This window comes from Pectinophora gossypiella, chromosome 9 (assembly GCF_024362695.1).
Source record: "Pectinophora gossypiella chromosome 9, ilPecGoss1.1, whole genome shotgun sequence".
In the NCBI taxonomy this organism is placed as follows: Eukaryota; Metazoa; Arthropoda; class Insecta; order Lepidoptera; family Gelechiidae; genus Pectinophora; species Pectinophora gossypiella.
Window position 1 is genome coordinate 8,472,638 of NC_065412.1, and position 12,474 is coordinate 8,485,111.

Sequence of the window (12,474 nt, forward strand, 5' to 3'; positions counted from 1 at the left end):
TTTTCGTGTAAGAACGAAGTAACTAATACTTACAACATCCGAGTACGATAAAATCGGAAGGTGAACAACGTTGTAGGTAAAGTTACAACTGTCAATGTTGTTTGCACTACGTAATAATAAAGCAGTGTCTGTACTTAAAACGGAACGTTTGATTATAGTTTCGTGGAATATCTACGCAATCGTGTTTTTTTATTTTTTTTTCAAATATACACAATTAATTAAAAAATAATAAATGTGGGTCAATCCGGGCTACATTTTGCTATTATTTTCTCTTTGAAGGTTATTTCCAGGACTTATAACTAATTAGTAGGACAGTTTTTTTTAGCTCCTGAAAAGTTGATAAAATCAACTTACTGCGTTTTTCCACGAAGGGTGCGATAGGTTTAGGCATGTGCTGGATTTGAACGCTAAATGTCTTACTGTGTTCTGTGACTGTATTGTATTTTTGACATTCACCTTTACAAATCGAGTATTGGCAGTATCTTTGTTACCTTTTGTACCTACAGTAAGAGTAACAAACTCTACTACCCGGGTCGTGTCTCTCGGAGACAATAAGGTATTTAAACACAATGGTCGACGTTGACAGATGTTGACAAGTAAATTCGGTACTTTCACGTAAACAGGATTTCGACGAGTTTATGTCAATGCGCCTTCAGTATAGATGTGACGGACGGAGTAACGACGATAACGCTGAAACACACACACACACACACACACACACGCACACACACATCCCCACGCGTTACTGTTAGCTTGATGAGTTTATAAAAATTGTTAGCTGTGTTTACCTTTAATTGGTTACGCATTTAAAATAACATCTATGCTTCTTGAATAAGCGTAGTAATAATGTTGTAACTGTTGGTACACCTAATAAAAAAAAAGTATAATGTTATACCATAGCAGCTTATCGTTCTCAATGTCATATCTATTACCCCTAGAGGTAATTTGTTAGGTCTGTCCTTCACGATAACTTATTATCGCATTCTTGTAAAAAAATGTTAAGACTATACTAGTTTCTAAATAGGTACTAGAATAGAGGTTTCACTACTTACTCTACACATATAGCGGATTACGGGTATAAGTTTTCACTTCTGTTTTTTTTTAGCTACGTCTTATCTTTAGGTATAAACTAGCCATAAAACTTTTCTCGCTGGTAAGTGTAGGTGAAAAATGTATGTGGTACGCAAGTGGAAATTTGTGCTTTTACTTACTGTGTTCAGTATTACTCGCTCACGTGATTCAATTCTAGACTATTTCGATAGTTCGAAATTTAAATTTGGTAATCGCGTAATATATACCTTTCCACTTTTGTGTAACAAATAACTATTACAAGAAAGTTTATATATTATATCGTAACAATTAATGGCATTGTGAACGTATCTGTAATTATTATAAAGAGACTGAATAAGACTTTCTGGGTTCAGTTAGCTATGTAATTATATACCCATGATTGACATGCTTACAGCATCTAGTGTTACCATTATCACCTTAATTTTACAACTATTTATTACATCATATCATTAATACCATAACTGACAATGTATTTGAAAATAATGGAAACGGTGACCTGGTGATTCAGCCCGCAACGTCCTAACCAAAAGGCTCATGGACTTAAGAAGAAGGGACATGATTGCACAGGTTTGCAGTACCTACACCCGTGAGTTCGCAAGCAATTTATCTTGTATTGCCGTCCTGCTAGGTAATTTATCAATAAACTTGCCACCGAGACTACACTATACTACTTGTTTTCAAGTAGCTATGGCCTTTCCATCTATGTCATATTGATTAATGAAACATCATGTATTACGAGTCTGTAACACTTACTACACTACGCTATATTTTACTCTACAGTATAAGTTTTGTTTACTTACATTCTTACCTACATTTTATTTTAATACATTGTAGGTAGGGTTTGGGCAGGGCCATTGAGAATTAAAACTGCCTATTTCTGTCATCAGCGGGCTTAGCACCGTAAACACGCGACTCTTTTTCGCCGCGACAGAGATCATCTGTCTCTTTCTGTGCAGTACTGTGAGAGAGTGACAGGTGACGTGTGTCTAGGAGAGAAAGAGTCGCGCGCTTACGGTGCTAAAGACCGCTGGTGTCAGTACTGTTGAGTGTTCTTCAATTTTGACAGTTCCCCATACTATTTGAGTAAACAAACCTATCGTTTTGGTTATATATTTACACTATAACGCTTTGCGCAGCGTTTTACTGCAAAATCATAGTGTTACATTTATTTCCTAAAGATCGGAAGGAAGGAAACTCAAAAAATCTTACTTTCAATCAAAACTCTTTTCCCAATTGGCTACTTTTCTGTTTCGTAACTTGCAGCTGCCTACATTTGAGCTTCTAATTTTTATCCTCATTTATGAACCTTATGGTGACAGGCTATCAGCTTATTATAATTGCTTATTACAATTTGTCATTTAGCGGTTCATCATTTGCATCTTGAGTTTCTGTGTGTTATATATAATACGTAAATATTTATAAGAAGAATGTAAATATTTACATACTTATAACCCGCAGCAACTCCAGATATTAGTCCCAAGATAAATATGATGAAGCGCTACAGCGTGTAAGTAGGTACATACGTCATGATGAAGCGACAGGTTACATGAGTATTTGAATACAAAGGCACTACTTCTTAATGGCTGCTAATAAAGAAATCCCGCTGTTTCGTGTCCGCAATTTGATTGTACGAAGCCAAAAATTTTTAAAACGTATTTTTGTAACACAATGGCAAGAGGACAATAAGCCGGATCATATTTTTCCATTAAGTGCCTAAAAAATAAACTTGGGGAATTGTAAAGTTAAAAAATGAAGCAATATGTTTTCGTAATTGTGTACCAGATGTACCAGTAACAGCTATGTTTATAACTGATATGTAATAATAGTGATTTACATTATTGTTTGGTATAAATTCGAGCGGTCGCAGCGCCAGATGTTCCCTATTGGATTGATATCAATCGCCGACCTTTTATTACAGTATTCGAATAATTATTAACAAAGACACAACCTTGATACACTTTAGGTCAGATATTCAACGAATCGTTATGGTCACAAAAACTACGATAAGTTTTAGTGGTAGTTTTGTTCATTGCTTTATCGTTTGTTCCGGTTACCTATATTAAACACATTATCATCTCTCTAGCAGCGTTATTCCGTTTTCAAGGGGTGCTCTTGTCTGCCCTGAAGATTTGACAGTTAATAAATTAATATGAATATGACAGGTCTGTTTTACAGAAGCGACGGCCAATCTGACGTTTCAATCGGAAGAGAAAACCAGCTCATAACAGCATTAACAGCTAACACATGCTCGCATAAAACTCTTTTTTACCCAAATCCCCAAATCCAGACCAAGACCAGAAAAGTGTTATCCGACAGAGTTTTAAAGTGTGTTACCGAATTTTGTGAATAAACATTTATATTATTTTGATAACGTCCAGTTAATAGCAGCTTCATTGATAAGTTTAGGTTATCACGCATCACGAGACTTCTCTAGTAACGTATTCTTAAATTAATTAACTGAACTGAATGCGCAGTACATTTAAAATACTTAGAAATATTCGGATTTTACTTTGTCTCGCAGGTAAGTAGTTTTTTAAGTGCCTTTCAAATCAAGGATCTCGTGTTCTATGCGGATTTGTAACATTGTGGGACATAAGAGAAGTAACGATGATGTAGATAGCTGGGCAATACTGCAGTAGAGTAGATAGAAGACAGCAGAAAAAGGTTTTTTTTACATTCATCTGGTTGTTTTATTTCTAATTTTATCGGTAGACTAAACACATCATCTATGGAATAGGCATAAATGTTTGCAATTAAAATTTCATTAAGTAGTTATACAAAGTGATCACGTATATAAGGTCTTAGTTTATTATTCGAATATAATATAAAGCAATCTGAGATATATAAATAGAAAAACAATGAATTTTTTTTGCTACTGATAGAGAAAGTTCACAGGTACCTACTCTTCATGATACAGTTCTGCGAATCATCCTACAAGTTTTTGGGGAAATGAGTGATCATTTTTGCGTCTGTGTATAATACGAGTATAATGTCCGTAACGTGCGTACGTTACATGAAGATAACCTGTGAACGTCAGCTGCGGATCCGGTGGCGGGTTGAGCAGCATTAGCCCCTCAAAGTTGTCCGTTAATGTTCGTCAATTAGGTACATACCTATCTTTTAAAATTGGAGTGTACTTATCAGAATTTGAATTCAGAACTAAGAAGGTACCTACCTACTATTTGTCTATAATGGACTTAACAGGATATCACATCACCAAAAGCTATTCATCATTTGGGAAAGGACATTTGCCACACTCGTGTAACGCTGCGCAATGTTGGCTAGGCTGTCCACAATTTAGTTCGGAGGTCAACTCACTATGTTTTGCTCCAAAGTCCTGAGTTATAAATCCGTGCGACGTACCTTTGACGCAAATTGGTGCATAATATTAGCACGTTGATACAGGTTCATTGAAGTACAATCACGGTATGTCGTCAGCACAAATGGGGCATATCCTGGCATCAATTGGGTTGGCAGCGGAGTGTGACTCCAAGCCCAGTGCCACTCCGGCCGACCACACTTCACCACGTAAGTACTTATTTACTTTTACCGGTATTTTATTATTTATCATCCTCCAAACTGTTAGAATTCATTTTTTTGCCGATTTATTACATAATAAATCAATTCACAAATACAAGAGACTGACTGACAGTGTATAAAATTATTCTATAAGTAAGTATTATTTACTTATGTACGATAAGGTGCAAAAGTCCAATCAGTTTCTTGCAAAGTAATAAATTAACTGGTGCACTTAAGACCTCCTGGTTACATGTCGTTTCTGTAATAGACCAACAACACCTACAAAATAATACATTTTATAATTATGACAACTAATGGTTCATAATTTCACCACAGTTTACAAATCATTCACTGGGTTCAGTGACTGCACTTTGGTCTTTGATTGTACCTATCACAATAATACAAGGTAAAAATAAATTAATTCTCATCATCACCAGCCCATTAACGTCCCCATGGGCCTTCCCTATGGATGGATAGGGAGATCGGGCCTTAAACCACCACGCGGGCCCAGTGCGGATTGGTGGTTATTAACGACTGCTAATGCAGTCGGGACCAACGGCTTAACGTGCCTTCCGAAGCACGGAAATTAATTCTAAAATGGCGCAATCGAAACGTCACTTAATGCGAGTACATTTCCACTTTTGAGTATATATAAATACTATATTTATGAACAATACCCATAATAACAATGTTAGTACCTGTCCGCTTTCAATAAAATCCTTCACGTGATCACATTAGACGTTGATCATTAGATATGATTTCTCCGGAGTAACAAAGAGCATAGAATACTGATCATGAAGACTACTTTATCACTACTAATACTACTACCACTTCTACTTACTACTACTTCTATTTCTTTTTATCATCATCGTCATCAGGCCATTACAGTCCTCTACTGGACATAGGCCTCTCCCAAGGCGCGCCACAAAGCCCTATCCTCAGTCTTACGTATCCAGGCGCTTCTAGCCACCTTCTGCAGGTCGCCCCGCCATCTTGCCAGGGGTCGACCGACACTGCGTTTCCCTAGACGCGAACTCCACTCCAGAACACGCTTGCACCAGCGGTTGTCGGTTCTGCGACAAATGTGGCCAGCCCACTGTCACTTCAGTTTGCTAACTTTCAGAGCGATGTCGGTAACTTTGGTTCACGAAATAGTCATCGCATCAATAATTTAAGAGCCACGCTCTTGTCGGTATAACATTCTCCATGCTACGTTTTTAGGAAAAAATAGGGCAGTGGTTTCCTTCTTGTCTTCCGCCCCGCAGTATTCCGTCTGTGTGAGTGGGATGGCGCAGAGTAGTATATTTCAAAGCCGTACTAGGTAGAACTCCTGTCCTCCTCCTCTAAATAGTATTGACAATTACTGCTGTCTTTTGTCAGGTTCCAGAACGCAAAAGTTCACGAAATAGTGACAGGTCTGAAATAAATAAAAAAGCATTTCTTTTTTATTTAACATGTTATACATTTAGATTTAACCACGAATTAATGAACATATTGCTCGTAATTTGATTCCTTCAAATGAAATTCCTTCGTTTCCGTTTTAACGTTTCTGATTTGATTAATTCGAAACTACCCTAATAAATCGTGGATTGTTTTATTGTGTGGTATATACCTACTTAAGGTTTTGAAAGAGACTATCATTGAATTATCGTAGGTTAGGCTTTTATTCTATCTTATTTGTGTAAACTGTACTTTACTTTCATAGTTTTCTATGAGTTAGCCTTTAGTTAATGTCTGTTAATTATTTTAGGAAATATAAGCAAATAATAAACATACATAAATAGTCTATATACATTCCACAGCTAGGCACAGGCCTCCCCACAATCAATCGGAGGGGGAAGCAAATAATAATAATAATAAAGTAAAAAATAATAATGATGACAATAAAAGAATAATGTGTTAATAATTGGGTGTAAGTCATCTTAAATATATTTTTTTAAAGTAATATTATGTTGTGAATTTATTTTTATTGTTTTTAATTTTGGTATTTCTCTCAGGTCACCATGTTCGGCGTGGGCTTAGCATTCGTGTGCCTCTGCTTCTCCGTCGTCCAATCCTTGCCACCGGATAAGGTTTGTTATAGTATACTTATACTACGACTCACATCCCGTTCGAAGCTCACCTCGTTTCACCTTGTTATCGCCTGTTGACATCGTTAAAAAGCTATTTCGAGGCTCTCACTGGGTTATTAGAGCATGCTATATGAGCATATAAGGATTTTCTGGATTTATTTCACAAGTAACGTCGAGTGAAGGGTTGCGTTACGAGGACCCAAATTAAGACTATCAGGACGTATGATATCGTTACGGTTCGCTTATTACGTCTAACTTATGGTCTTAATTACAGTTTCTGTGTTTTAATTACGGTCACCATAGTAATATTTATTGCTACGACCTATGCCACCTAAGATGCTACTTTTTAGGGAAAAATTGGGCAGTTGTTTCCCTCTTGCCTTCCGCCCCGGGGACGCTGAAGCGAGAGGGAAAAAAATAATTTTGTGTGAAAAATTAATATTATAAAGACGTGAAAATAAATTTGTTTGTAGGAAGTAATCTCTGGAACTACTGAACCTGTTTCGAAAATTATTTTGCGATTAGAAAGTTACATTATTCCTGGGTGATATAAGCTATAGTTGATTGTGAAAAGTGCGAAGTGGGCACAGGTCAGCTAGCTAAGTATAAACACGGTAAGTCAGAACAGTAAGGTCGATAAGGGTCCGTCATGTTTGAAGGGATATAGGCACTATTTTACATTATTTAGAGTTTTGGATTGTACTGTGTCTGTTTTTCAAACTATCGAACTATACACAACGGAGAATGATTCACGTACCTATATATCTATAACTAGGTAGGTATATGAGCAGGAGATGGAAGCGCATTAAGTACTGTCAACGTATAAATTCACAGAGTGTGCAAAAAAAATCCGCTGCTGTATGTTTATTAAGTGTAATTTATCTGTGTGTTATTTCTAGTTTAACCAATTATGTAGATATTTAAGTAAGTAGTGGCCCCGTTTCCTGCAGACACCTCCTAATTTTACTTTAAGTTATACCTGTCATTTTCTTATCCACCGAAAAGGAAAGGGACGGATGATTGACCGCTCTTAATTTTAGGAAGAATGAGTAAATGGATAACCCGGGCGAATCAAAAAGATATCCCGCTGGTATGCAAACCGTTTGACGTGTGCTGTCAACATAATTCTGTCGGGTAAAATTTTTAGACGGTTGTTTTAGATTAGTGCTTAAAATTGTGTCCCATAAATTTTATGCTTGTCGATTACCCGTCCCTTTCCTTTTCGGCGGATAATAAAATGTCGAATATAACTTAAAATGAAATTAGATGGTGTTTACAGGAATTAACACCAGTGTTAGATAGAAAACATCGACCTAATCTCGACTGATACATCACTACGCTAATGAACGTCACAATACTAGCTGACGACAGATCTAATTCTGATCGCGTATTAAAGCTATTGTAAAAATATTGTTTTTATTAAAACATAATCACTATTAATTATATTTCATTCGGTCGTTCTGTTCTGTTTAATGGTAGATACCTACCTAGTTTGCCTAGCTTTAATGTAAAATGTGAACATAATCCGATTGTTCTTTGACATACTGGTGATTGTTTCATTAGCGGATGTTTTGCAGTGTGTCCATGATAAAGTTAGAAAGATAATGAAGAATACATACTCGATAAAAGTACCTATACGTATTCAATAAATACCCATATTTTAGGTCAAATACTCTGCACATTAAAATACATAATACCGGGTTCTTATCCTCATGTCACGTTACTGGTTTAACGCGGTAAGGACGGGTCCTTAAAATACCGGGGTGTTTTTTAATGATGATGACGTAAACTTCAAACAATATATAATAATACTAAAAGTTTTAATTCGTACATAATCCATAGAGGTTAGTAATTTACAAGTCTTAATTGTGTGCTTCTTCTTATTGTGTTAGTTAGTAGGTATAATAAACTAGCACATTTAAACTACATATACTTTTATGTTCATGTACCTAATCGACTTCTGTTTAACACAATACATTACACATCTATACTAATATTATATATGTGAAAGTGTATGTATGTGTCTGTTGTTTGTCCGTCTTTCACGGCAAAACGCAGCGACGAAATGATGAAATGATTTTTAAAGTGAAGATAGTTGGAGGGATGGAGACTCACGTAGGCTTAAAGGCTGCCTGGAAGAGATTGCTACTTAGCAATAAGGCCGCCTATTGTACTAATTCTATTTCTCTTTTGTTTTGTATTTTGTTTTTTCCTGTTTGTGCAATAAAGTATTTGTTATGTTATGTTATGTAGGCTATTTTTTGTCTCTTTCTAACCCCCTACTTACTTAAAATGGGGGGTGTAAGTTTGTATGGAGCAACCCGCAATTTTCAAGGTAGAAAACTAAGAAACGGTATGCGGGCTATTTGTGCATGTTTTTGTTTTAGAAATCTGCCCCCAACCCTTTCAAAGAGGGAGTAAAATTTAAAAAGGACTTTTGGCAGTTTTCATGTTAGGAAGCTAAAAATTGGTACATACCCCGAATTTTACGCGAGCGAAGCCGGTGGCACAAGCTAGTACCTAAATGATTTTATATAATTGCAATGTAAGCACCCTGTAGAAGCTGCTGATTCCGTCAATTCAACTGTGCTCGGATTTGGAATCGACTCAATGCATCGCCGAGTCAACATACGATGCATTCGCCGCTGCAACGAGCACAGTCTCCCGTTGGGAATACGTGTAGCTTCGATAAAATTTTCGCAGCTAATACAAAAATGCCTTGGCTTAATGGTCAGTTCAGCTAGTACTTAAAATATGAAACGGAAGCCAAATAATTTTGTTTATTATCAACTGCGTATTTTGAAATACTACTTAAACACGTCTTAGCCGGTTCAGATGAACTGAGCTAGGATTTCCAAGCGATAACACCCTAATCCAATACTTTCCAGACGATGAAGAACGGAAGGAGGATTTCTAGGTTAATATGCATTATAATATGCTAGTAACCCTCGTTTACCATTAACCACCACTCTACTATAATCAATCTCTTCTATCATATGGGTTGTCTAATTGACAACTTATTTTAAACAAATTATTTTTATTTTATTATTATTTTTTATTAATGACTATTGATTACTCATAAAGTTTTGAAATATTCGGGGTATTTTATGTTTTAGCGTATATTTTGACTACAATGACTCTCAAATAGCCGTGACTAAACGGCCAGATAATTCCGATATACTTTTTTCTTGATCCTACATTTAAATAGGAGACAAATTCGCAACCAAAAATCACTGTGTGTTCCAGTGAAAACCGCAGAGCAAACGAAGCGGTCTGATTAGGAGTAAGTATGCAAATGTATCGCCTAATTAATGAATCAACAATCGCTCGATACCGGTAAGTACGATAATTAAGCTCGATAAATGAATATTAGTGGCTCTGAAGCGTATAATTCTATGAATTGAAGCTACACAATGCTCAAATCTTGTTTTGATGTTTGAAATTGTAATTAGTTTAATTTCTAGTATGAAGTATAGATACAAATTCAAATCAATTTGGTCGATGGTCCTTGACGCCCTTATTTGGCAATACGTTATCGGTTCTAAGTATAATTACAATATCATCATAATCCTGCTTTTCGGTGTTCAGAAATATTGGTAGAGACAAACTGGGTATACATTTTTACTTAAATTTTACGATTTATTAATAAATCGAAGTGATTTTAAATTTCTTCTTCAAAGTTTACTGTGAACTTTTTGATTCTGAACTTTTAATTTGATGTAAAAATATCAAACATAAACAGTTTCAAGTCTGACAAGGGTAAACATCTTAATTTAACAGTCCGTCAATTCTGAGCAGTGTATACTGTACTATCCATTTTCAAACCAGCCACATTAGCAATATTGTAATCGCATTATCACACTTGGTCAAACCTCGTGACGTAACCCAGTCATTACATTTGGATGAACTAATTATTGGTATACCGGTTGCACCGGCAAGTCAATAACGGAATGATGTCGAATTAACCGACCCTTATTATGGCTTTGCCGATTTTCGAATTTCATTTCAGTAATTAATATAAATAAGTATTATAACTTTTTCCCATTTATCCAATTTTGACGATGTCAACTCCAGATTGCATTGATTTTTCATTATCTATCTCTAGCAATATACTGGGTGTTAGTGACATCGTAACGAATACTGAGGGGGTTGATTCAGACCATGATTCTGAGTTAAAATCAAGTGGAATTTTCCGTCGCCAAATTCATAATTTTTTTTTTAGTTTTTTAAATTATCTTCAATTCTATACTTTTGCGATGGAAAATTCCACTTGATATTAACTCAGAATAATCAGATGAATCATCCCTCTCAGTATTCGTTACGATGACACCTACACCCCGTACAAGTACATACGGTAGCCATATAAGTAGGTATGGGTGTTAGTGACACCGTAACGAATACTGAGGGGGATGGTTCAGACTATGATTCTGAGTTGATATCAAGTGGAATTTCATGTCAAAAAATTCATGAAATTTTTTCTTTTCTTTTTAATTATTTTCCAATCCATACTTTTGCGACGGAAATTTCTACTTGATATCAACTCAGAATCATGGCCTGAACCACCCCTCAAAGTTTTCGTTACGATGTCACTAACACCCTGTATATCATAACATGAAAATTTTGCCACATGCGTAATTTTGCTTATCCAGGTTACGGTATATTTTTTCTTTTTCAATAACAAATATAAAAAAAAACACGAAAAATTTGTCCAGGTGTCAGCGTTCCACATAATAAAGACTCGAAGTATAGATTTGAACACGGCTTATGGCTTGTCCATGGAGAATCGTCTAAACAAAGCGGTGCAGCCAACCAATTACCGACTGGAACTGGAACCTTACCTTGAAGACGCTGTGTTCAAAGGTCATGTGAAGATTAATCTAGTGTGGCTGTTGGACGCTGACGAAATTACCCTGCATTGTGCCCATGAGATTGAAATCACTGAGACGGAAGTCAAGATTTTGGGGCACAACTCGTAAGTATAAAAAAAAATAGTAATAAATAGTAGTAGTAGTAGTAATAAATTGATTGATTTGATTTGATTTGATTTATCATGCTGTATACATTTAGTACAATAGTTGTTAATTTTACAAAAATAATCTTATACTATCAAAGTAAGGTAGTTGCAAAAGTTTCTAAAGTCTGTCTCTCAAAAGAAAGTCGACAGAGTCCCGTCTCTTAGGGCGGGCGAAACAAAAAATGTTTTATAAAACCGGCTACATCTTGCTTGATGACGTTGAATACGTTTTTCTTAGCCAGTGTGGTCAAACGCGAAGTTATTACGGATAAGAAATGCCAACATGTTTTCATGTTGCTTTATAAAAGTAATATCTTACTTTTCTCTGTGGTAATAAAAACAAAGGTGCTTTGAATTTGTATTTACAAAGCGCAGTTCTGCGTTCTGCCTGTAGGTAACGAGTAGGTAAACTAAGACAAGCATTTGCATGTAACCTTGCAACAACAGATAAACACAATTCTACAAGGGAAATTCATAGAAAAATATAATATTTTAGTACAATTCGATTCTAATGATTCTTCCGCAGTAATGTTAGTATAATTAGAAAGAAAGTCAAAGTTAGTTCCGTGGTTAGGTAGATCTACTTTGGATTAGTTCATTAGGTGAGTAGGTATATATTGTCTTTGAAGTCATTAGTCTGAAATAGCTCTACGAGTAAGTACCACTGTCTCTAACAACTGGGGGGTTAAATAGGAATCGAAGCAATTCATCTAAAAAAGCAATATTGCAATGTCACGTTTACGCATGTAAAAGTAAGTGCGCGATACAAACACATGTTAAACAGCAATATTGGTTTTT

At 35.8% G+C, this 12,474-nt stretch overlaps 1 protein-coding gene across 1 annotated transcript in view; it reads left to right on the forward strand.

Annotated features, from left to right (window-relative positions):
- Window positions 1-4,503: 4,503 nt before the first annotated feature.
- The window catches only part of LOC126369570 (aminopeptidase N), a 38,365-nt gene continuing 30,394 nt past the window's right edge, over window positions 4,504-12,474 (forward strand). The window contains exons 1-3 of the mRNA XM_050014049.1: window positions 4,504-4,599; window positions 6,588-6,662; window positions 11,375-11,634. Coding sequence (XP_049870006.1) covers window positions 6,594-6,662; window positions 11,375-11,634 — 329 coding nt within the window. The 5' untranslated portion in view covers window positions 4,504-4,599; window positions 6,588-6,593. The remainder of the gene's footprint in view (window positions 4,600-6,587; window positions 6,663-11,374; window positions 11,635-12,474) is intronic.